This window comes from Phaenicophaeus curvirostris, chromosome 8, assembly GCF_032191515.1.
Source record: "Phaenicophaeus curvirostris isolate KB17595 chromosome 8, BPBGC_Pcur_1.0, whole genome shotgun sequence".
NCBI classification, from domain to species: domain Eukaryota; kingdom Metazoa; phylum Chordata; class Aves; order Cuculiformes; family Cuculidae; genus Phaenicophaeus; species Phaenicophaeus curvirostris.
In genome coordinates, this window is record NC_091399.1 from 23,609,521 (window position 1) to 23,635,231 (window position 25,711).

General features: G+C 45.7%; 1 protein-coding gene across 1 annotated transcript; it reads left to right on the forward strand.

Moving 5' to 3' along the window:
• The first annotated feature begins 1,205 nt into the window (after positions 1 to 1,205).
• MCOLN2 (mucolipin TRP cation channel 2) lies at positions 1,206 to 22,158 on the forward strand. The gene is made up of 14 exons (XM_069862779.1): positions 1,206 to 1,262; positions 4,511 to 4,670; positions 8,048 to 8,221; positions 10,312 to 10,456; positions 11,370 to 11,457; positions 11,605 to 11,701; positions 12,340 to 12,439; positions 13,010 to 13,125; positions 14,039 to 14,188; positions 15,487 to 15,588; positions 15,702 to 15,824; positions 18,596 to 18,802; positions 20,107 to 20,222; positions 21,605 to 22,158. Exons 1-14 carry the CDS (start codon positions 1,213 to 1,215, stop codon positions 21,639 to 21,641), a joined length of 1,665 nt encoding a protein of 554 aa, XP_069718880.1. The 5' UTR covers positions 1,206 to 1,212; the 3' UTR covers positions 21,642 to 22,158.
• Positions 22,159 to 25,711: the final 3,553 nt, after the last annotated feature.

Below are 25,711 nucleotides of genomic sequence, written 5' to 3' on the forward strand. Positions count from 1 at the left end.
CGAGCGAAGCCTGCGGCGTTTTGCACGCTCTGCTTCGGAGGAACCACATCAAACCACATCCTCGGAGGAGGTGACGGAGGACCCGGAGCTCCATCGGCTGCCTGACATAGCACAGGGCTGGGCTACCAGCATGGGGAGCTGGGCTACCTGGGGAGTTGGCTACCAGCATGGGGAGCTGGCTACCTGGGGAGTTGGCTACCAGCAAGGGGGGCTGGGCTACCGGGGTGCTTGGCTACTGGCACAGGGCTTGGCTACCAGGTGCTGGGCTGAGTTACTGGGTGTGGGGGCTTGGCTACTAGTATGGGAGGCTGGGCTACCATTACTGGGGTGCTGGGCTACCGGCACGGGGCTCTGCTACTGCGGGACTTGGCTACCGGGAGGCTTGGCTACCAGCACGGGGAGTTTGGCTACTGGCACGGGGCTTGGCTACTGGGCTGGGGGGAGTTGGCTACTAGCATGGGTCTGGGCTACTGGCACAGAGAGCTTGGCTACCGGCACGGGGCTTGGCTGTCGGGTAGGAGGTGCTTGACTAGGCACAGGACGGGGCTGGGCTACCGGCATAAGGGGTTTGGCTGCCGAGCAGGGGGGTTTGGCTACCGGCACGGGGCTGGGCTACCGGGCGGAGGAGGGTGGCGGGGGGGCTGGGCTACCGGGCGGAGTCTTGACTACCGGGCAGGGGGCTGGGCTAGCGGGAGGCTCGGCTGCCGGGGGGACTTGGCTACAGGGCGCGCGGTGCTGGGCTAGCGGGCGCGGGACTTGGCTAGCGGGGGTCTTGACTACCAGGCAGGGGGACTTGGCTAGCGGGGGGGACTTGGCTCCCGGGCAGGGGGTCTTGGCTAGCGGGGGGTCTTGACTAGCGGGGAGGGGGACTTGGCTAGCGGGGGGGGGCTTGGCTCCCGGGGAGGGGGACTTGGCTAGCTGAGGGTCTTGCCTACCGGGGGGGCTTGGCTAGCGGGCGGGGGGGTCTTGACTAGCGTGCAGGGGTGCGTGGCTAGCGGGCAGGGGGGCTTGGCTACCGGGGGGTCTTGGCTACCAGGCAGGGAGGCTTGGCTAATGTGGGGGCTGGGCTAGCGGAGGGTCTTGGCTAGTAGGCCGGGGGCCTGGGCTAGTGTGCAGGGGGTCTTGGCTAGCGGGGGGTCTTGGCTGCCGTGCGGGGGGCTTGGCTGGTGGTCGGGGCTCGTCTCCCCTGCGGGGGCCCCCGCCGGGTCCCTCATGGAGCTGCGGTTGGAGCCGCTGCCCGGGGCCCGGCTCCCCGGCACCAGGTGGGTCCCGCGGCCTCTCCCGGCGAGGGGGAAAGCGCCACAAGGAGGGTGGGTTGTTTTTTTTTTCTCTTTTGTTTCTCTGCCTTTTCTCAGAGGTGCCCTAGACGTATAGAACGGTTTGGGTTGGAAGGGACCTTAAAGCGGGGGCGTCTTTAACTTATCAGGTTGCTCCGAGCCCCGTCCTAGAGCCATAGAGTCACCAGGTTGGAAAGGGCCTCGTAGAGCATCGAGTCCAACCTTTCCTTTCTGCCCCTCAACCGGGGCCTTGTGGATGGTTGTCCCACCCGACCTGACCCTGAGTGCCTCAGGGATGGGGCTGCCCACCAACCACATCAGAAATATTTTCTTCCTTGCATCATAGAATCATAGAATCACCAGGTTGGAAGAGACCCACCGGATCATCGAGTCCAACCATTCCTATCAAACACTAACCCATGTCCCTCAGCACCTCGTCCACCCGTGCCTTAAACCCCTCCAGGGAAAAGTCTAAATCTCCCCTCTTTCGGTTTAAAGCCGTTGCTGCTTGTCCTGTCAAGGCGAGACTTGCTAAAAGGTCACTCCCCGGCTTTCCTGGGGGCCCTTCATTACTGGGCGATGTCTCTAAGGTCTCCCCACAGCCTCCTCTGAAGATGCGAAGGTGAAGCTGGGTTTGCCTGCTTGCACGTCTATAAGTCATGGTAGAGACTCTGAGCGGACCCTGACCCAGCAGAAGGCGTCCCTGCCTGTGAGACGGGATGATCTTTAAGGTCCTACCAACCCAAACCATTCTATAAGATCTTCTTCTCTTCCCCACCTAACACCACGTCGGTCTCATTAATACCTCCTCAAGATGTAGAGCTCAGGGAGATGCCGGCTCTCCACGTGGAGCTCTGATGGACTCTTAGCGTTGCTCCTGTAGTGAATTACTCTGTTTTGAAGTGAATCTCTGCTCTACCACTCTTCAGCCACTTCATTCAATGGTGCTTTTACTGCTAGGTGGAAAAGTATGTATAAAAAGTGTATTTCATAAGTAAGCAGCTGTAAATTGTACTCATTACTGCTGGAAGCTCTTTCCTTGGTAAAATACTGAGCTCTGAAGTGCTTCATTGCAAAATATTATCCAAGCAACAGATTGTCCTAGTGGATGCAGCATTGCACTGGTGGCTAGAGTGATGCAGCTTCTGGAATTGAATTGTTAACTATACTTATTTGTGGCAGACAGTGCTTAACGAGGCTTTACTGTGCATGTTTAAGTGATATCCGAGTCAGTCTTCATTCACGAAACTTGCTCGTTTGAGTGCTTTGCAAAACATATTAAGGAAGCCTATGGAGTGGTGTTAATTACAGCAGCGTGTCTGAATTGAATTGTTCCATTGCACTGTCTTGGACAGGTGCATTATTTGGATTAATTTTTAGATTATTAGGCTAATAAACTTTTGGTAGAACTGGCTGGTTTGTTTCAAACACTTTTAAGTCACACTGTTAATCACTCAGAGTTTTAATGCTTTGGTGGAGGGTTCTGGTTCTTCAGATTTATTGGAGTTTATTTGCATGTTACTTTGAATCAGTCCTAGAAACAGATGGATTAGAAAACAATTGGCACAATTCACCTATTATTTCTTAAATACTGCACTAGAGAATGCTGGTTCTTTATTGGAAGACAAAGCCCAGCAGTGATAAAGCTCGAATCTTGTCTCTCCCTCTTAAGGCAAAAAACTATGTTGCTTTCCTTGGCTGGTTTTTCTGCTCTTGATTTCTCCAGCTCATTAATATGGGAAACCAAAAACATCAGTGAGAATAATCCCTTGCCAGTGGAGTTAAGTGAGGGGTTGTATAAAAGTGAAAGTATTGGTATTAGCTGGCATCACGATTTTAGCATAGCTCTGAGGGCTTGCAAGATAACTTTGAGAAGAACCAAGATGCCTTCCGTGGTTGTGTATTTAAATATCAAAGGAAAGGGTGTTTGTCATGAAGTTTGCTATTTGATTTTTGAGATCTGTCACTTCTGATGTGCTTTTACTGGAAGCTTAAGGGAGGATTTTGCTGAGCTCTTGGAGTGCTGCTTAGGTCATAGCTTCATGCTTGAAATCTCATCCAGATCCAACAGTTTCTTTTTCTTAAACACTTCCCTGTGTTTTCCCCGTCTTAAAACTGAACCCAGTATCTCCCATCATCTCCATGAACGATTGATTTCAGGCTGTGTAATAAATATAACCTTTGAGCTTCTAAGGTTAAAATAGATATTTTTTGTTTGGTTGGGTTTTTTTCACTTCCTCTTACGGGGAGACACCACAGTGTCAACTCTGCTGGGTTTTTTAACTCTCATTTCTCCTCTTTTGAGATAGCTGGTTCTGGCAAATCAAATGTGTTTTGCAGTCTGCAGTTTGGGCTTAAATACCTGACACTTCAGACAGGTGAGGACAAAAGAAATAAGAATGCATCTGAAAGCTTGGATTTGATGCTTTTAGTTTTAACTTTGAGGGGAAATTTATCCTTTATAAAACTCAGAACATGGGAAGTAAGTTTCTGGGTGGTAAATGGCGCTGATAATCGGTGTATGCAGGCAGTTTAAGATGTGATTGCTTTAACTTAACACATGGAGGGAGGAAAAACATTACACGTTTGGTTCTGATTTTTGTGTGAAGTAGGAAAACTGACAATTACAGTAGTGTAAAACAGGATCAGAAAGATTAGGAGAAGGGGAAAGTTTCAATGTCTCATTCTGTTAAGAGGGAGAAAGTTGGAGTGATTTAAGACACCTACAACAACAGTCCTCTGTGCTTGGTCGCCTGATTTTTATGTGCCCAGGTATTTGAATAAATAAATGCCTATGAATTTCGCCCTTAAAACTGTGTGTTCATACCAGAAGCGTGCTGTGAAGCTTGCCCTCGTTGTTTAGTCTTTAAGACACTTTTTTTCTGGTGGTAGAACATGGGTTATTCAGAGAGATGTGTTCACAGTGGCCTCTCTATTTCATGTATTTAGAAAGGGAGAAATGCAGACTTGCTATTACTTGTGTAGATCCTCTTATTAGATGCCTATTTCCTGAGAAATAGTTGTGTAAACGTTGTGTTTTGATGATCTAATGTGGTTGAATGATTTTTAATGATGTGATCGCAGCGAAATATTTCTCACGTTTTGCTGTAAAACAAACAGAAAACTGTTGAGAGCTTTTCTGTCATGTGGTGCTCTGAGGTGAAACTGCAATGTGAGGAAATTCTCTGCCAAAGCGTTCTGTTGGTTTCTAATTAAGGTGTTATTTATGGCAGAAATAGGATGGCTCAGTCCGATCTAGATCTAAAAGAGACGGCTCTGAAAGAAGATTTGAAGTTTTACTTCATGAATCCATGTGAAAAATACAGAGCGAGACGTCAGATACCTTGGAAACTGGCTTTGCAGATTCTGAAGATACTGATGGTTACTACACAGGTAATCCTTGCTCTGGTTTTACTCTTAAAGTGAGTCAGTGATGTGCAGGAGAAGCAGGGCTGTGGTTCTGGGCTGTTGCCACCCCTGGGTATTTGTTATTGACTTGAGCACTCTGCTTCAGCCCAGAACCGATGAAGAGTGTGTGGAGGGGGCAGGAGAACATAAATTCAGTGACAAAGGCTTTCTGGAGATTTTGCAGTGGTATTTGACTGGGTATTTTGTTGGTTTTAAGATAACTATTTAAAGCAAATTGCCCATCCCAGTGAATCCAATGCTGTCTTTAGGCTTGCTGTCACAGTCCTGCTCTGCTCTGCTTCCTTTTGCCTTCGTGGTTTGTAGTTTCAGAAGAGATATTCAAAAGTGGTATTTCAGAATGTGATATTTCGAAAGTGATATTTCTTGAAATCTAGTCAGTAACTCGAAATGTACACATTTGATGTGAAAATGGTACAGTTTCTGGTGACGATGGGGATGTCTGAGCTAGAGGAATCAGATGTGCCCCTTGCTTCTGTCATCAGATGCTGCATTTCAAACAGTCGGGTACCTAGACAGGTTGAGGCAAAGAGGGTTGTTTTTAAACTGCACTGGTCCAGAGGAGGCCAGCGAGATGATCTGAGGGCTGGAGCACCTCCCATACGAGGACAGACGGAGAGAGTTGGGGTTGTTCAGTCTGGAGAAGAGAAGTCTGCGGGGAGACCTTAGAGCAGCTTCCAGTGTTGAAAGGGGCTCCAGGAAAGCTGGGGAGGGGCTCTTGATCAGGGAGGGCAGGGACAGGACAAGGGGGAATGATTTTAAACTGAAAGAAGGGGGATCAAGAAGAGATCTTAGGAAGAAATGTTTTGCTGTGAGGGTGGGGAGGCCCTGGCCCAGGTTGCCCAGAGCAGGGGTGGCTGCCCCATCCCTGGAGGGGTTCAAGGCCAGGCTGGATGGGGCTTGGAGCCCCTGATCCAGTGGGAGGTGTCCCTGCCCAGGGCAGGGAGGGGACTGGATGGGCTTTAAAGTTTCTTCCAACCCAAACCACTCCATGATTCTGTGTACACGGTGTAGGTGATGAATTTGTAGTCCACTGAGAAATGGTGACTGGAAGTTGTGGGAAGCAACACAGGACCTGTGTATGTGTAGAACCTATTTTTCTGGACCTTTGAAATGCAGGACTCTGACATCTGACACTTTGCGCATACAGCTAAATACACAGCTCCTAAAAACATGCTGAGTTGCAGGATTCCAGGGTTGTGTTTGACTTGCCCGCTCGCATGAAGCAGAACCCTGGCTTTCATGTGCCGGTTTTATTGATCACTCATGCTCTTCATCTCCTTGTTGGAATGATGCGGTGGGTTCTCTGCGGCTGCCGTGTGGTGTCGGAGTCCTCGTGGAGCTCTGTCCGCAGGCAGGAGCGGGATGCAGCAGCCTGTCTGTGTTGACAAGACAAGCCAAAATAGGCTGTTTTCACTGGTGCTGGCACAATTGCTACCTGATAAGAACAGGGAGCATATTAAAGCATTGGGGCGGGGAAGAGAGGGTCGGTGGTGTGAGCGCAACGTAAGCAGACAGGATGTGTTACCCCATCTTTACTGGCAGCTGCACCTCAGATGTGGGTTGTTGCATCGAAACAGTCGCTTCGAAGGCAGGGCAGTCACCTCTGTGCATAAGCAATGAGCCAAGCTACAGCTCCACAGGACTCTGGGAAGGTGCAGTGCTTTCAGTCTGTCCTAACCTGCTGACTTAAATTCCTGAGGGAGTCACTGGAAGGTGTAGTTTTCCCTGTCTGCTAGCCCAGTCTCCTGCTGTCCTCCTGCCACCAGATTTTCTGGCTTGCTGCTTGTGATTTTTCTTGTCATCCGTGGCTCTTGCTCGGATGCCAGGCAGGTTGTTGGCAAGGAAAGGAAAGCAGTTTCTGAAGGAAAATACGTTGCCTGTCTGCAGAGAGGTCTCAAAGGTGAGCTGATAGTAAATGGGCAGGTTCAACAAGCATCTCTCTATTTCAAAGTGAGGGCAAGACCCTTGCAGGACAACCGAGGAATAAGTTAAACCTCATTCTAGCTGCTTCTCCCTGATGCCAGCCTGTTAGTCGTGACACTTGTGGCTGCCTCAGTGTTTTGCAGCAGCTGGGGCGTCTGTGCCTGACTGAAAAATAGAAGAGGTTTCTGTCCCAGTACGGGGAGTAAGTTATTACTCCAACACTGTGCTGAAATCCCCATGGGAGGCCCCTGAGGGAACCCTGCTGGGTTTTTTTTCTCTATATGGCAGCTGGAAGATCCCTAATTTTTTTTTGAGTCACTAACTAGAGTGAGCAGCTGAAGATAAGGTTGGGAGAGCTGGGGTGTCCAGCCTGGAGAAGAGGAGGCTGTGGGGAGACCTTAGAGCAGCTTCCAGTGCTGAAAGGGGCTGCAGGAAAGCTGCAGACAGTCTTTTAGCAAGGGTTGCTGTGAGAGGATGAGGAGTAGTGGTTTTAAACTACGTGAGGGGAGGTTTAGACTGGGTATAAGGAAGCAGATTTTATGCTGAGGGTGGTGAAACACTGGCCCAAGTCACCCAGGGAGGTAGTGGAGCCACCATCAAGGCCAGGTTGAATGGAGCTTTGAGCAACTTCATTGAGTTAAAGATGTCCCTGCTTCTGCAGGAGGGATGGGCTGGATGGGCTTTAAGGTCCCTTCCAACCCAAAGAATTCTGTGATTTGAGTTGATTTAAAACTTGGCTGAAGGTATGAAGATCCAGTTTTTAATCTGATGAGTGGATAAACCTGACAGAGCAGACGTCCCCGTTTCTCTGCCCTGGCTGTGTCTTTGCCGTACAACCAGTTGCTTGCAGTTTCTCTTTTTCACTTCTGCAAGTTTCTGTGGGGCTTGGGAACTCCATGCAGCAATGAGACAGTTTCGCATTTGGTGTTAGTAAGCAGTTTAAACCTTGGATGAAGAGTTAGCTGCTTTGGGCTTGGGGCAGCCTCCTGCTGCAGTGCCTGTGAAGCAACTCTTGTTGCTTGATTTTTCAGTTTCTAGACACCGTTTATGTGTTGTCCTTGGTGGGGGTGGGAGTGGGAGCAACCATAGCAGATGATTTTAGCAAATTCTGGTCTGAGTTGTTGGTCTGGAGCGTGTAAGCTGAGGCGGTGTTCCAATTGTCCATTTAGTTGCTGCACTCCAAGCTTTAAAACTGGGGGTAGACTTTGATTTCTGCTTCTCCTACCCTGCGTGTGGTACCCTTGATTTTAGTAGTCTTATAGCATCAGTTAACAGGTTCTTTACTTCTCTTGTAGGAGAGTTACAGCAACAGGCACCTTTCTGGATTTTATTTATGCTATTCAAAACTGTGTCCAGAATATTACTGCTTGACCAGTGTTTACAATCCAAATTTGATTTTTTTTTTTTTCTCTTGACAGCTTATTTTTTTTGGGTTGAGTAACCAGTTGGTGGTCTCATTCAAAGAGGAAAACACTGTTGCTTTTAAGCACCTCTTCCTGAAAGGCTATTCTGGAGTTGATGAAGATGACTACAGCTGCAGTATATACACACAGCAGGATGCTTATGATAGCATTTTTTATGTTATTAATCAGGTAAGTGTGTGTGTGTTTATAATGAACAGTGTTCACGCTGAAGCTTTAACTTCTGTGAAGCTTTAAACTTAACTTCTACTTAAGCTTTAAACTTCTACTAAGGGTCTGGTTTTCTGTCACCATTCTTAGATTTCAGTTCTGATATTTCAGCAAATCAGCCTAGGTGGGATATCGTGAATTTTGCATGTAGATGGCTGCATTTTTTTTTCTGTTGGAAACAAGCCTAAATACAGTATTTTACATAGTGCGTAGTACAGAAATCCAGAAATCTTGAAAAATCGGTCATCTTGCATGAACTGGAACCTTTGTTTAGGGTCTTTGATGAGCTACGGGCCTGAATATACCTATGCATGGTATTCAAAATATTAGTGCTTACAGCCACGCTGAATCGCAGCTTTGTAGTGAGTCCAGAGGCCTGGAAATGGGGAATACGCTACTTCCAGGAACGTAGGGGTACTCACCCTTGTTAGGGGTGATATTTTAAAGAATAGTGTCTTTACAATCATGGGAGGAAGAAATCTATGATGAAAATTCAGTAAACATTTGCATTTAATATTAATACATTTAGGAATCATGAGATGGAAGAGTGAGTGTGTGCAGAAAATGAAACATCTCTTGTGTTTGGGGATGACTGAGCCCTGAAACAGTTCATAAGGGATGAATGGAAAGTGGTTTTAAACCTCCTTTCGTTTTTTTTTTTTTCTGGCTTTGGGACGTGAGTTCTGACACTTGGTTTAAAGCGATTTTGCTACTCCTCTTAGTTATGTCCAGCAGTTGCAGGGGTGCAAAGGCTGTACCTCCTCCTCCAACTTGCACAGGGGGTTGATGCTTCCTGGCCACCTCCTTTAAGCTACAGCAGAGCCAGCAACAGATAAAGGTGTGTTAAATGAGTTTGGAAGTAGTTTTCTCAGTCTTCCTTTGAACTTTCAACATTGCCACTATTTCTGCTATAAACTGTGCTTTTTCTTTTTTTCCTTCCTTGCTTGCCTTGTCTCCCTTTCCTTCTCTTGTAGGCACTAAGGCTGAGGTGAAGTCCAGAGAGAAGACAGTAGAGAAATAATAGCTTTATATCCTCAAGAATGAGCCAATGTGTGATACAGGCATCAGAAAAAGGTCACTTGATGAAATGTCTGTGTTTTATAAATGTAGACATAGACTTTAAGGAGATTTTAACCTTGTGTAATCAGGTTCTCTAGTGTTGTGTGGTGTTCCTGAGGTCATTTTTACTGCGTGTGCAGAGGTTGTGTGGAAGGCAAGTCAGGGGAGATATTTGGTGGTGTCAGGACTGATCCGCGTGTGGACAGTGCTTGGCTTGGCATAACTTTATTCACTTCCACTTTGAGTCCTTGTTTGCAAGTAAATGGTAACATATGAACCATAGAATCAGAGAGTGGTTTGGGTTGGAAGGGACCTTAAAGCCCATCCAGTTCCAACCCTGCCACGAAGAAGGTGACTTGTGCCGTGTTTAGAGTAAGCGAAGAAGAAAGTGCCTTCCTTGCAGGCATGTTTTCAGTTGCCCCTGTGCTTGTGTAAAGCAGGTGGATTAAGTTGGTTTTGGCGGCTCCCCAAGCCCTGCGGGCGTTCCTCGGTTGCTGGTTTTATAGCGAACGCGTGGCTTCCCTCTTCTCCAGTCACACGGGGAGCAGCTTTCATTTTACTCTTGGGGTGGATTTGAGAGATAAGGCTTGGATTGTGCGCAAAGCAATCAAGTGGTGTGGAAGCTAACACCTTCAAGAGATAAATCCATAAGACATCCCTGGAGAGGGGGTGATTAATGGCAACGCTGCCAGGCATCTAATGAAAAGCTGCCTGCTGGCTTCCTGTCTGGCATGTGGATAATCGTAGCCAGAAAGGACCAGGCTCCCAGTCACCGTGCCACTGGGATGCCAGTCACTGCTAATTAGTGGCCAGCAGCTCTCTCAGCTTCCCATGAGAGATTCGCTCTCCATTTATAGGTTTATGTGAATGTAAAAATTGTTTATTAGCATAAAAAGCTGCATTGATACACAACTTTGAGCCAGCAATTGTTACTATCTAATGCAAATAAGACAACTCTGTCTAACTTTGCTTCTGTTTGGTTTTTAAACTAGTACAAGCAATTAAAGAACATATCTCTGGGGACGCTTGGTTATGACCATGAAGGATCAGGCTTAAAAATCTGTAAACAACAGTACAAAAAAGGCACGATGCTTCCTGCCAACGGTACACTGAACATAGATGTTTCTACTGAAACAGGTATGGGGCTGTTGTAGTAAAAATGTTTTGCTGGGGAGTGTTTGCATTCTAATGCTAAATCAGTAAAGTTTAAAACCAATAAATTTTTGCCTGGCAATCACTGTGTGCCTTCTGAGAGAGTTGGGGTTGTTCAGCCTGGAGAAGAGAAGGCTCTGGGGAGACCTCAGAGCACCTTCCAGTGCTGGAAGGGGCTCCAGGAAAGCTGGGGAGGGGCTCTTGATCAGAGAGAGCAGGGATGGGACGAGGGGGAGCAGTTTTCAACTGCAAGAGGGGAGATGGAGATGAAATCTTGGGAAGAATGGTTCTCCTGTGAGCTTGGGGAGGCCTTGGCCCGGGTTGCCCAGGGAAGTTGTGGCTGCCCCATCCCTGGAGGGGTTCAAGGCCAGGTTGGATGGGGCTTGGAGCCCCTGATCCAGTGGGAGGTGTCCCTGCCCATGGCAGGGGTGGGACTGGATGGGCTTTGAGTTCCCTTCCAACCCAAACTGTTCTATGATTCTGTTTCCCTCTTGGTTTTTTGTTTGGTTTTTTTTTTTTTTTTCAACGGCTGTTCGTTAGTGGATTGTGTGTGTTTGTGGTTTGGATTTTTCTGGAGGGGTGTGGGGCTTTTTGTTGTCTGTGCCCTCCCCCCTACAGAAAATTCAAATTCAGAATTCTGGATGCTGTTCAGTCTGTACCTTCAGTGGGTGGATGTCCTTACCACCTCTCAGAGTTGGGTCCTTGCCGTTAGCCCCTGAAGATTTACTACATGAACCTGCTTCTGATCCCACTAGCTGGGGCTCTCTATGAATAAATTTGCTCAAAATTAACCTTGTGCTTGTTTAGGACTTGCCATTCAGCCTGATTATCTCTTTTCTTTTATGTTGCTTTCTATATGAAATTTTTAAGATTACAGCTTTTCCTCTTCTCCTCCCAGAATGTATCTTTTTTAAGCCACAGGAGCTAGCGGGCAAGAAGGCTGAACTGAAGCTGAACTCGTCTTTTTTCAATCTTGAATTTTACAGGTAAAGCAGTGAAAGGGGGTGTGTGTTTTTTGTTTTTTTAAGCTATTGTTTCATGAGGCACTGGTGGTTTCAGAGTTGTGCAGTTTCCTTGCTTTGTGTAGGTGTGTTTTTGTGTGCTCTTATTTATACACTTCTTAAAACTTTCAGACTTATACAGGTCAAAATCTCCTTCAAGCTGAAAGGCATTGCTCTCCAGACCATCCATGCCCGTGAACTGCCTGATTGCTACGCGTTTCAAAATACTGTAAGTGAATACAGGGTATGGCACTTCCAACACTGTATGTGTAACTAGAGCTTCAGCCAAGGCCTGGTCATCATCCTTATATTTAGTTTGCAAGAGGAAAGCAGTCAAACACGCCCTGGCCCTTACGCCTCTTTCCCAAGGTTGCTGAAATAGGGGTGGTATTATTTGATATCATATTCCAGCTGGTAACTTCATAACCTGAGAAGAAGATCAGTAATTGTTATTGTTCTAAAGGTTAAATTTGAAGTCTGGGTTCTTGGAATACTGCATTTTACGCTCTGCATGAAGGTTAGGAAGAAATTCTTCACAATAAGGGTGGGGAGGCCCTGGCCCAGGTCGCCCAGAGCAGTGGTGGCTGCCCCATCCCTGGAGGGGTTCAAAGCCAGGTTGGATGGGGCCTGGAGCCCCTGATCCAGTGGGAGGTGTCCCTGCCCATGGCAGGGGTAGGAACTGGGTGGTCTTTAAGGTCCTCTCCAACCGTTCTGTGATTTCCAAATAATGTCTACATCAACACTTATGGTGACATCTTTCAAAGCTCACCTGACCAATAAATATTAATTCATGTTATGTCAAAGCATTTTTTCTTTGTGGAATGGAATCTTTTTAGTCTTATTTCTGATCTACTCCTCTGTTTCCAGATAACTTTCAACAACAGAGCCCATAGTGGAAAAATCAAAATCTATTTTGATAGTGACACTGATATTCAAGAATGTAAAGACTGGCACATATTTGGCTCTGGTAAGTAAGATGCACGTGTGTTTGCGTGGCAGCAGTGCTGCACATCTCCTCCTGTCACCCCACCTGCTCTGTAGCAGTCTGTCTAGCAAGACGTTCCCCATTCCTCCTCATCAGTTGATGAGTAAACCAAGGAAAATACCTGATTTGGGTTCACGTGATGGCTTGTAAACCTGTGGATGAAAAGAACCCAGTACAGGAAGTCATGCAAGTTTCTGATTGCAGGTTGTGGAATGAAAGATCGGTTGGATTTTTTGTTTGGTTTTAATTTAATAATGTTGTTACAGGGTCAAGTGCCTTTTTTAACAGTGTTTGCTTGTACACTGTTGGAGTACAAATGCACCATAAACTCGGTGCAAAAAGGAGATTCTTGAACTAGCATGCCCATTTTTTGTTTTATTTTTAAGAATTGGAATGTGCTTTTCACTCTTGTGGCCTAATCTCCACAGCTGCAGAAAGAATATTTCTTGTAACCTTTCTATTTATGGGGTGAGAGAGTTTAAATGCAAAATATGACACGTGCTCAGAGATATGAAAGGACTGACTGCACTGCCTTTCTTTGACTCTTCACAGTTCTTCAGAAAAACACTCAGTACATTCTAGTCTTTGATGGATTTGTCATTTTAAGTTGCTTGGCTTCTCTCATCCTCTGCACACGATCCATTGTTCTTGCCTTGAGACTACAAAAAGTAAGTGCAATGCTCATAATCCCAGTGCTGCTTATTTTGTGTTGGTTTTGTTTGTTGCCTGTCTTGTCAAATGATTTGTCTGAGTTATTGGGTGGTGTTTCTGTTGCAGGATGTTGCTCTCTTCCTATATCTCTGCCTCTAGAAAGGGTGCGTTGGTGTCTGAACAGTTGCTATCTGAATTAATTTTTACTTCTGTTTGTACACGGCTCTAATAATAAGTATTTTGTTGTATCTCTCAAGGGCAAAAGGAGACTTTTTTCCTGGATTTTATGCAAAAAAAACATTCTTAGTCTTTGTGCTGCTAGCAGCCTACACTTCCTGCACCTTCAAAACATGAATTCTTTCTTTCCTTCGAAGTAAAATTTCTTTTCATGGCTTGTAAGCGAGAGAAGGGTGGAGAGGACACAATTCAGCAAAGGTGCCATCAAACTGCTCTCAGGAATAGGGACATCAACATTTAGTCGTGAGGAAAAAGGGCAAGTGAAAGCAGATAGGCTCTGTTGGGTGTGTGAAACGGTATTGTTGGCTCTATTGGAAATGGCAGCTCTTGCCTTATAGTTGTATTTGATTTATTAATCCTCCTTTTTCAGTCTTAGTTGTGTGGCCTTGCTCTGTTGGAGATGAATAGAAACCTTTGTGAGGGGGTATAAAGAGGATAACGAGCCATGGTTAGGCTAGTGGGAATTGGTTATGAAGTCAGTGTGGAAAGTTGGTTTTTGCTGGCTTAAACCAATGTTAATGTTTTTCCTATCTATTTCTGTTGCTACTGAGAATGAGTTTTAAGCTGTTATTCCAGCAAATACTGTAGGAAAAAGGGGTAGGTGAAGCCTGAGCACTGCTGTACTACTGGGGCATCTGTTTTCCATCTGTTTTTCATGAGGTGACCTGTAAACCTCTAAATGCTTGCCAATAGAGATTTGTGAACTTCTTCTTGGAGAAATATAAGCGTCACGTCTGTCATGCTGATCGCCTGGAGTTCATAAATGGATGGTATGTCCTGGTAATCATCAGTGATGTGATGACAATCATTGGGTCGATCCTGAAAATGGAAATAAAAGCAAAGGTGAGAGTTTCATACTTCAGATAAAATACTGGTCTTGTTACAACCACATGTTTTAACTTAGGGACAAAGGAAAGTGAGCTATCATCCTCAATAATCATCTTGTTTGCTTTTGCTAGTTCTCATTTCTTAATTTCCTAGTGCTTGTTTGATAACTGGTTCCAGCCCCTTTCCCCTCAATGTTACCTGCTAGTCTTTGACTTCCCAGTCTGGGCTTGCTGAAATCGATGTGTTTTGTCCAGTTGGCAGCTCTTCAGGCTTTTTTTTGGCTATATTTTCCTTTGGTTGGTTGGTTTTTTTTCTTTAGTAGAGCTGTATGTCAACAATTCATGCGTTCACAAAACTTTGTATTCTGAGAAAAACAAAGTAGATTAGTGGGTTGCTCCTGCTTCGTGTGTACTAAGGCTCGAAGGGCAGATGCCCAGAGTGGCCTTCAGAGGAAGCATTTGAGAACCTCCGGCTGCATGATGAGGAAGGGCATGAGGGTGGGAGATCTTAAGCTAGATAGGCAGCTTGTGCTTAATGCGGTCAGCTCTAGCCTTAGAATTGTTAAGGTTGGAAAAGATCTCTAAGATCATCAAGTCCAACCATCACTACAATACCGACTTGCCCACTAAACCATGTCCTGAAGTGCCAAATCTGCATGTTTTGTGAACCCCTCCAGGGCTGGAGACCCCACCACTGCCCTGATCAGCCTCTGCCAGGGCTTTGCCACCCTTTCAGTAAAGGTATTTTTCCTAATATCCAATCTAAACCTCCTCTGGTGCAACTTGAGGTCATTTCTTCTCGTCCTTCTGAAGTAAAATTCAAGTAGAGGTTATAAACTTTACTGGTAGTAAAAAGGGTGTTCAGGCTCCACATAGCTTGAAGTCTGTTCAGAGATGTAAATGTGCATAGTATGGAAAGGGCTCACTTTTTCATTTATATGGTGGCTCATGTTTTACTAAAAAGCAAATGAGACCTTTTTTCTGCCCAGCAATAGCATATATTTTCCTTTTCTTTTTAAACAAAAGCTTGGAGATATCTGATCTAATAGTTAAACTGCGTCATAACCAAGGTAAAGGCTTTTGTTCTTCATGCAAAGCTACAATATCAGTGCAGCTGTGAATTCATTTGCAGCACTGTTGCATTGAGGTGGGATCTCGCTGTGGTCCACTCTGGTCTGGTTTTTATGATGTAGCAACAACCTTTCAGTATTGGACTGTCCTGCTTTGTTTGTTTGAGCTACTGTCATTGAATAGGTGTCAAGCTGATATACCGACTCTTTTAACTTGACCTCCTGCTCTGTTTGGATCCCTCAGAACCTCACGAGTTACGATGTCTGCAGCATTTTACTTGGAACATCGACTTTGTTTGTCTGGGTCGGAGTCATCAGATACCTGGGATATTTTCAAACCTACAACGTAAGGCAGGAATCGGATATTCAATGATTAAAACATATATTTGTCACTTTTACTCAGCTATCTCTAACTTGTGGCTTTTCTCCCTTTCTCCTTTCTTCCACCTCGACACATAGGTGCTCATTTTAACTATGCAGGCATCGTTGCCCAAAGTGCTAAGGTTCTGCTGTTGTGCTGGGATGATTTATCTTGGCTACACTTTCTGTGGTTGGATTGTCCTGGGACCTTATCATGAAAAGGTACGTACTCCTTTTCTCGTCTAATGAGTTATTTGTGTGTGTGTACAGTTCCTAGTTATAACAGAAGTAAGTCTTAAATCCATGTTTTTGTGGAAAAGCTTTGACATGAATCATGGAATGGTTTGGATTGGAAGGGACCTCAAAGCCCATCCAGTTCCACCCCTGCTGTGGGCAGGGACACCTCCCACTGTTTCAGGGGCTCCAAGCCCCATCCAACCTGGCCTTGAACCCCTCCAGGGATGACTTCTCTGGACAACCTAGGTGAGGGCCTCCCCACCCTCACAGGAAACCATTTCTTCCCAAGGTCTCATCTCAGCCTTCCTTCTTCCAGCTTAAAAATGTTCCCCCTCATCCTGTCCCTGCTCTCCCTGATCAAGAGCCCCTCCCTAGCTTTCCTGGAGCCCCTTTTAGTACTGGAAGCTGCTCTAAGGTCTCCTTGGAGCCTTCTCTTCTCCAGGCTGAACAAACCCAACTCTCACAGCCTGTCCTTGTATGGGAGGTGCTCCAGCCCTCTGATCATCTTTGTGGGACACAGGAATGTTTTTCCTTCCATCTGTACCTCCTACAACCTCCTCTGTTTAACAAAATAACTGTATTCTTGCTTTCAGTGTGTGTTTGACCTCAATGTAGTTTCAAACCCAAGGCTGTGTTTGTGATGAGTGGGAGGCTCATGCAGGCAATGTCTGCCCGGGGACCAGAGGGACATTGGTCTGTGGCCTCTTTCGCCCTCTTCTGGCAATCCCTGTTCGTTTGGGTTGAAGAAGCACTAGTTCACCCTTAGCTCTTTGTAGAATCATAGAATCGTTGAGCTTGGAAAGGACATCTAAGCTCACCCAGTCCAACTGTCAGCCCAACCCCACGGTGCCTACTAAACCGTGTCCCAAAGTGCCACATCTACGCGCTTTTTGAACTCTTCCAGGGACGGAGACTCTACCATGGCTCTCAGCAACCTGTGATTGACCACTCTTTCAGTGAAGACATTTTTTCTAATATCCTATTTCTGGGAATCTGCTTAACTCTGCCTTTGGTTTTCCAAGTCTTCCCTGTGCCTTGTGACTTCAGCTCCTAAATCTGGACTCATAACGGCGTGGATGAATGCTTGTCTTGTTTACTTTGCTTCCTGTGTGTGGGGGTGTACTGTGGGGTTGTTCTTGTTTGTTTTGTTTGTGTGTGGTTTGTTAAGGTTGTGTCTTGTGAGAAACATGGGTACAGCAGGAAGGCTTTGTATATTCCAAAACACAGGGGGAAAAAAAAGCCTGTAAATCTTGTTTGTTTTTTTTTTCTTGGGAGAAGCTATATGTGACAGCTTGAAGAAAGGCAAATTCCTGTTGCGATAAGTTCTAGATGTCCGTTAATCAGTAACAAATTCTCAATTTCTGTTTGCACGCAGAGGCATGTGCTGCAGCACTTGCTTCAGCTTCTTGCACCCCAAGAGCTCGGATTCCTCTAGTTTAATATAATTCCTTCCTTTAAGAAATGAAGCTATTCAGCCTGGCCATGTATGAAGTTGATGACAATACATTTCTGCATGGGATGCTGTGGGATCTGCAGTCTCAGTAGTGGCTCAGTTGTTTATAAGGTTGTTGTAGCTTCCCTGCAGCAAGTACATGAATTATCCAAGCAAAAGGAATTGTAGTCCTTAATGTGCTTATCTGTGAAGATGTTGCCTCTTGCTAAATATCCCAGACCCACGTCAAGGGGAGCAGCTGCAGCTGTGTGGAGGTTTCCTGTTGCTGACACTGGAAGGCAGTGTGGCACCACACAGCAGAGCCCAGGGCTTGCTTTGGGAGCTTTTCCAGCTTCGTGAGCAAGAAGCTGGGAGAGTCATAGCTTAGAAACATGGAAAATGCATATGGTCTTGTTTTCCTTCCACTTCTTCTCTCTGGCTGTTGTAGGAATTCTGCATTTTGTGGGGTGCCAATCCAAGGTCTGGTAGGTGAGGTTTCTCTCTGTATACATGTATCAAAACTTGCAGGTTACTCAAGAATTACCCATGCCGTGCACCCCTTCTCATATAGTGTGCTTCTGGGTCTCATATTGGCTTTAAAAATAAATAAAAATGATAAAAATATAAGCCATAGGTAAGACTTGACCAGCTGTTCCTGTGCAACAGTGTGTTCTTGCAAACACATGCCTCTTGACATCTTGGTTATTTACAGGACCACAATTCAAGTGACTCTAGTCACGTTACTTCATTGATAAAAGTTACATTAAAATACTATGCAGGGGTAGGATGAGGGTGAGGAGGAATGGTTTTCAGCTGAAAGAGGGGAGATTGAGATGAGATCTTGGGAAGAAATGTTTTCCTGTGATGGTTGGGAAGCCCCAGCCCAGGTTGCCCAGGGAAGTGGTGGCTGCCCCATCCCTGGAGGGGTTCAAGGCCGGGTTGGATGGGGCTTGGAGCCCCTGATCCAGTGGGAGGTGTCCCTGCCCATGGCAGGAGTGGGGCTGGATGGACTTTGAGGTCCCTTCTAACCCAAACCATTCTATGATTTCTTGATAATAAATCTTCTTATTTGTGATATCAATTTATAATGCTTAACCAAGATTACATTTCTGCATGATTCTGTTAGTGACAGGTATGCTTTGTTCTGAATGTACAGGAAAATGTGATAGCATTTGATTGACTCAATTGGCTTTTTCTTCTGTTATAAGTAAAAATTACTTATTTTTTTTATAAGAGTTTCCACTTTCCCTGGCCAATTGGGAATCCGTTTGCTGAATGTTTGACCTTCATATTCTGTTAATATTTTGTACTCATTATTTTCTAGTTTGAAGACCTGAACACGGTGGCTGAGTGTCTGTTTTCTTTGGTCAATGGTGATGATATGTTTGCAACGTTTGCTCAAATCCAGCAGAAGAGCACGCTGGTGTGGGTGTTCAGCCGGTTATATCTCTACTCCTTCATTAGCCTCTTCATATACATGATCCTCAGCCTTTTTATTGCCCTCATTACTGACTCCTATGACACAATAAAGGTAAAACATTTTTTTTTCCCCGTCACACCCCTAATCCATGTTGTATTCGTGCTTGTGAATCACTCAACAGCATCATTGGTTACGATGACTGATGAGACTATTGGAACCTTTTAGCCTAAGCTGTGGTGTGAGTGGGTGGGTGGCTGGATAGTCATCCAAATGACTGAGCAGTAATTGGTTTAGAAAATCATCCTTGGCGTGTATCCCTGTTTTGTATTTTCTGCTGCTTCACTTGGCTTCAAAGAGTTAACAGCAAATGGAAAGAAGTAGAAGGATAAATGGGAAGACTCAACTTTTAAGTATAGTTACAGAGCCAGATAAGTATTATTTGGAGAGAATGTTTCTTGCAGGACTAGAAGCTGAGGTCAGGAAAGGTCTGCTGAGATCTCAGAGAATATCCTCTTGGCAGGAGAGTGGAGAGGGCCAAGCAGATAACTCTCAACTCATTTAGGTGTCCAGGCTTGCTTAATGTGCTGCTTGTAAATGTGTGGTTAAAAGGAAATGTCTTCTGAAAGACCCACCGCTTCTCGTTTGAGTTCAAACTGCGCCATCCATTTCCAGTATGAACTTGCTGAAAGTGAAATGAAGTTTTCAGTAATTACCTTCTTGTTCTTTTCCTCTAGTGCTGTCTCACCTTCATGCTCCCAGCAGTCGCAGTAACCAGCGGGAAGGCACTGGGGATCATGTTCTTTAGCTGTCATCCCTTTCTTGTCTTAGCATCAGGCCACAGAATAAGGCTGGTGGGACATGAACCCTAACTTCCAGACTGAGCAAGAGCTCCCTTTTTGAAGCATCTCAAAATACAACTCAACTGTCTATGTTTCCGAGTTTATTGGTGGTCTCACCTAGTGTTTTACTGTTCCTTTTCACTCTGACCACTTCATGTGGGTCAGTGGGGAGCTGAACTGGTGTTTTGTGGAGCATTTCTTCAGCATGGCAATGCTGAATATCCACATTAAAGCCCTTCAAATACTGCGTTTGGGTTCCTAGGGAAAACGAGCCCAGAGCATGTGCAGTCAACACATCAGCTGATGTAAATGAGGGAAAATCCATCCCTTGAGATCACTTGCTTTGGGGAAAAAAAAATGTAAGAGAATCTGTGAACACTATGAATTTTATGTCACGTGCATTTGGAAAAAAGCAATGTGTTTCTACGATGGGGTTGTATTTTTTGCTTCCTACAGTGATACTGTACAAAAGAACCAAATAGCCTTGATTTGACTATTGCACTCCAGAGGAAATTTAAGGACACTTCAGGCCCAGTAACTTTTCACGTGTTGTAAATAAAATGCTTTCTTTTTCAGAAATACCAGCAAGGTGGGTTTCCAGTAACAGATCTACATGAATTCCTAAAAGACCATGGCAGTATTGGTTACAGAAAAGAACGGACTTCCATGCCATTCATCTGCTGCTGTCGGAGGTCAGCTGGGTGGTTTTTAATGAGTTGTGTTTCTTGGAATAACACCAGTCAGCTTCTGACTGCAAAGGGCTTTCTCACAAGAGCTGGAACATCCAGCATTCAGTCTGTGGAATATTTGGACTCTACTCCTCTTGCGCTTTCTTTGGTGTTAGATCTTTAGTCTGCTGATGGTGCAGAGGTGGCAATTCTAAGCTTAAGTGCATTCTGGTTAACAGCAGCTGAACATGAGCCAGCATTGGCCCAGGTGGCCAAGACAGGCAACAGCATCCTGGCTTGGATTAGCCGTGGTGTGGCCAGCAGGAAGTGATTGTCCCCCTGTACTCGCCACTGATGAGGCTGCACCTTGAATTCTGTGTTCTGGGCTCCTCAGTACAGGAAAGATATTGAGGGGATGGAGTCAGGAGCAAATGAAGGCTCTGCTTCTTGGGGTTTTGCATCTAAAGCTGAGCTGGAAATGGTAGCAGAAAGCAAGAGTGTGATTCAGTCAAGAACAGACGCTTCATCCTAGAGCTAGGCTGTGCCTGTGAGGCAAGATGGATCAGATGATAATCTGTTGGAATATTGAAAACGCTCTTGCAAATGTCTGGTTGCCACCAGACTTAAGCCTTTGGAGGTCTTAGCAGTGGCCGTTTCTAAGGTGGTGTTGGTCAGAGAGGAACATCTCACTTGGTGCTTGCTGGTCTGGGAGTCTATTCTTTGAATACTGATTGTGGGGAAACCTAACACACCTGAATTTATTCAGGTAGGGGAGGGATCTCACCACTGTCCCTAGGCAGTCCGGGAGAACATTTGTGGGTGCTATACAAGGAGGGCAGGCTATGGGAGAAGAATAGAACTGAATGTGAACGCTTCTTTAATCCTAACTGGTGTAACAAATCCTATTTCAGCAATAGAATATTGTCTACTTATATACTGTGACTTTTATGCAATGCAACTTTAGACTTTTGATGTAGTCTGGCAGAGGGAAACCTCGTAGCCAAGAAGGAGCATGTGAGACGGTGATGGGCAGGCATCCCAGCAGTTGCTGTAGATACTTGAAAGCCAACTAGTTAATAAGAACTCCAGCTGGGCACAGCTTCAGGTTTCATGTCGAAGTCATTGTGCAGAATAAGAGGGTTTTGTCTACTTGAGCATAATAAATGTGCTTTACTGTAATGTGCTGCAGGGTATCGAGGGCACAAGCCCAGGGGCTGGAGTGCAAATCTAGAGCTTTTGCTACTACAGCAGTTTCTGCTTGAGTGTCCCAGTGCAGGTGTTGGAGCTGCATGCTGAAATGTGAGAGCACAGAGTAGAGGGAACAAAACTCAGCTTGGTTTTTTTGTGGACAAAAGCTTCCTATTGCATTTCTTGCTGAATAAAAAAGTGAATTTTTTCTTTTGCAGGCGAGAGAGTGATGACAACTTGATTCTTATCAATTGATGATCACACATTGAAATCCACTACTCATACATGCAAGGAAAACGTAGTTGTATGGAGAAGAATAATTCTCCACGTTGCAATGAAACCCACTATCTGGATCTGCGGCACTGTGAACAGACTGATCTTGCCTAATTAAGGTGTTGCAGGAGGAGAAGCTGCTAATGTGACATCAGCTGGCTGACCAGGAGGACAGCCCAGAAGCTGCATCTGGAGGGACAGCTGTGAAGAACTCGGTTTTCTTGCCACAAGTTCTGATCCTGGAGCAGTGTCCATGGGAGCTCTGTTTGCAAATCACTTTTAGGAAGACAAAAAGTGGCGCTGAACCAACTGTTGTTGTTAATAAGAAAAAGATATCCATGAAAATAATGTTTTAAAATAATTCCTTGTTCAAAAGTATTAAAACATAATCGAGGAGAAAGGACAGAACTTTTCACCTGAAGTGAGGCATCCAGCATTGAGACTGTAATTTCTACTTGGCACAATTTGTTTTCTTGAAATAAATTCATGTAAAACTCCAGAGCTGCACAGAAGTGCAAGTTAATTGCTGTTATCCCTCTTGTATATCATTTTAACACAAAGCATTTATAGATCACAATCTTCTCTTTACCAGCTTTGTGAAAAACAAAAGCGGTTTGTTGGTTTTTTGGGCTTTGAGTCTTTTATGTCCCTGATATTTGATGTATAATGTGTCTGAATTAAACTCACAACTTTAGCTATAGGTAAATGCTTCTTTTTGCATGGTTGGGAATGTAAATAGCAAGCAGCATGCGATGGATAATGAAAAGATGATCGCTTTCTTTTAGTATTGCACTGTTGTGTTGCCATAACGTAGAGGACAAATTCAGGCAATTGCCCCTAAGGTCTGACTCAAAGCTTCTTTCCAATTTAGTAGGACATAGAGTGTGACCTGGGGAAGCCACTGATCAACTGATAAATCATTGATAAATACCCAATTGTGAGAGAATCCTCCGGGAATGAGGGCAAGTGTTATCAACCACAGGAATGTAGAAAATACTGATAATTTATACTGATTTTATGACTTAATTTCTATAATGGAATCACAAAGCTTTCTTGCCTAGTGTTGATTTTTGGTTTTAAATCATATGAGCTTCTTGCTAGCTACGCTACTACTTCAGCCCCACCACATTAGAGCAGGTCACTAATGTATTGTAGAAACCCATTTACCATCTGTTTGCTGTTTTTTTTTCCTCTAGGAAAGAAGGTGAGAGCCAGTTGTTGGAGCTCCTCATAGGCTCTCTGTTCCATAGAAGTTAACAGTAAATCTGGCACCTGTTGACTCTTAATTCTGAGCATTAATAGAGATTTGAGTGCAATTGCTGACTGATAGGTCCCACCCCAACTGCTAAGGAGACGATGCACAGTAATGGGAGCGGAACTGGAGAATAAGCTTTTGCGATCTGAAAACAAGCTGTTACTTCTGCTTGTCTTGTTCCCTGGGAATATGAAGCTTTTGCTAATTGCTTAGAGAACTTAAAAGGAGGAAAGAAACAGCTGGAAAGGCAGTAAAAGGGTTGCATTAGAAAGAAATAGGCAGGAAGGAGGGAAAAGCATCCTGAACCATCTTCAAGGTGAGCATTCAAGTGAGCGGGACAGGGTGGGTAAGTTTTGGGCTCTTGCTTTGAGTCCTTCCACTGATGGATAAAATGGGGAAAAAGCCACTGGAGGGTGTTTGGCATCTTGTATATAATGCTCAAAATATATAATGTGCAAGGCTCTACTTGATCTACGCTGTCAAGGTTTCATGTTGTGATCATCATCAGGATTTCTGAGAAGTGGAGCAGGGACTTTCTGTTAATATTTTTCTCCGTTTTCTCCAGTTCTGAGCAGACCCATGAGTAGCTCTGAGCAGACCCATGAGTAGCTCTGAGCAGACCCATGAGTAGCTCTGCGCACCCTAGCTGTACGGCTGTTTTCAGGGATTCAGGTAGGTGAACAAGATCAAGGTCCTTGGATGAATTTGATCTTGTACCGCATTCTGCATTTGAGTTCAGCTCATCCTTCATGGCAAAGCCGTGTGTGCTCGGTCCTGCCCTTTGGAGCTGACAGAGCCTCAAGGTTTCTGTGTCACTGCTGGGTGTGGGATGGTCCTTATTTGCTTTTATACCAAGTTTAAAAGACCGGCTACGTGTGATGCTGGAAGGAAGTAGCATGAAACTGGGCAAGAGGCTGGAGAACAAGAGTTACGAGGAGCAGCTGAGGGACCTGGAGGAGACTGAGGGGAGACCTCAGCGCTCTTCGCAGCTCCCTGAAAGAAGGTTGTGCTGGGTGCTGGTCAAGAAGGTCAAGAAGGAATGACCTCCTCTTCTCTAGGCTGAACAACCCCCGGTTCCTCAGCCGCTCCTCATCACCCTTGCTCCGCAGCTCCTTGCCCTTTCCTGGATGTTCTCCGGGGTTGCTGGAAGGTCTCGGGGGAGCCCGAGGAACCCTTTCTCTCCCCCTTCGGCACGGGAGGGGTTAAAGCGGGGCGGGCTGGGAGCTGCGGGGACCGAGGGGAGCGGAGCATCCCGGGCTGGGCTGGGGCTGGGGGAGCCTCCCCGGCGGGTTCTGCAGCTCCAGCCCTCGCCGCCTGCTCCCCGGGACACAGACCGGGACACAACCCGCTGCTCCTTGTGCCGGAGGCTCCGCCGGGGGCAGCTCCCGCAGCTCTGCCCCCTCCCACCTCCCTCTGAGCACCCCTGGACTTCCATCTGTGCCTTGGAGACCTCCTTCCATGCACCCATCTTCATTTCTCTGGATTTGTGCGCCTGGCAGTGAGTATGCACACAGCTTCTTGGCTTTATTTAATCTTAATCTCTGCAACACACTGAAAAATACAGCTCTATTTTGTATTGTGTCTCTTTATTATTTAGTTTCCACCAGGGGAAAAAGCGCAGTTTTGTTCCTTTGTGTTCCCAGGGGTCGTGTGGGGTAGGTCTGTTCTTTCCACCTGAAATACACTGTCTAGAAATAAGAGTTATTCTGATTTGAGCCGAGGAAAAGACATTTCTTCTTACGGATTGGCAAGGTGCGGTGCTGAGCTTTGCTCTTTTTCATCTGGGTCAGGTGTGTGGCTGTAGCTTTGATCTTTAAGCTGTGTGCTGACCGGACTATGTGGTTTCTTACATGTTCTTACGGTCTTCTAAGAGGTGCAGGAGGCAGCACAGCTCAAATCCACTCGTATGGTGAAAAATATGATTTCACTCGGTTTATCTGTGTACTGAAAATTAGGTGGAATGAGAGAAAACAAATCTGTGCAATCAGTAAAGCAGCATCAGCCCTTCCCAGCAAGTAAAGCTGGAAGATGCGTTTAGCCTGGCATCCTGCAAAAAGCCATCGTTTCAGATAAGTTGGACTGGCCGTATCATAGAATCACAGAACCACCAGGTTGGAAAAGACCCACCGGATCGTCAAGTCCAACCATCCTTATCCTCCTGTGCCACTGTGACCATTAACCCTCTCGGAACATCCTCCAGCACCATCTTTATGGTGGCAGATGATGAAATACAGTCTCTGAAGTGTGAGGTTTTAGGTCACAGAGAATGTAGTCCTCTTGTGTGTTAGTCTTCAAAATTCACATACGTGGATTTGGCTTCTAAGCCAACAAGGTTCACTTCTACATGTGTAGCAAAGATTTCTTGCATCCCAGGGCTCTGCGTGCGTTAAGGAATATGATACAGGCAGATGACTGGTTTTAATTGGGGTCCTCACCAGCGATGGGCTGGAAAGAAACAGTTAAAGTTCTCTTGGTTGTGACTGCGCTGGAATAGCCTGTAATAGCCTGGGAAGGCTCTGCGAAACAAAGCTGATTTGTGGAGCTGTAAAACGGGGCTGGAGGTGATTGATGAGGGGACCTGGAAGTTGTGCAGAAATGGCAAACTCGGTTTAGAAGCAGAGCAGGTATTTTCTTCTCGGCTTGTTTCACCGTGTACAGGCTGTTTGAATGGCTTTGAGAGACTTTGTAAATGCCATGTCTGCTTCCGCATTATAGGATGACCTGCCAGCTCCTTCCAGAACCACACTTAAAGGAGGCTAAATGAAAGCTTTGCAGTGAAGTTTTTAGTTTGAACTCC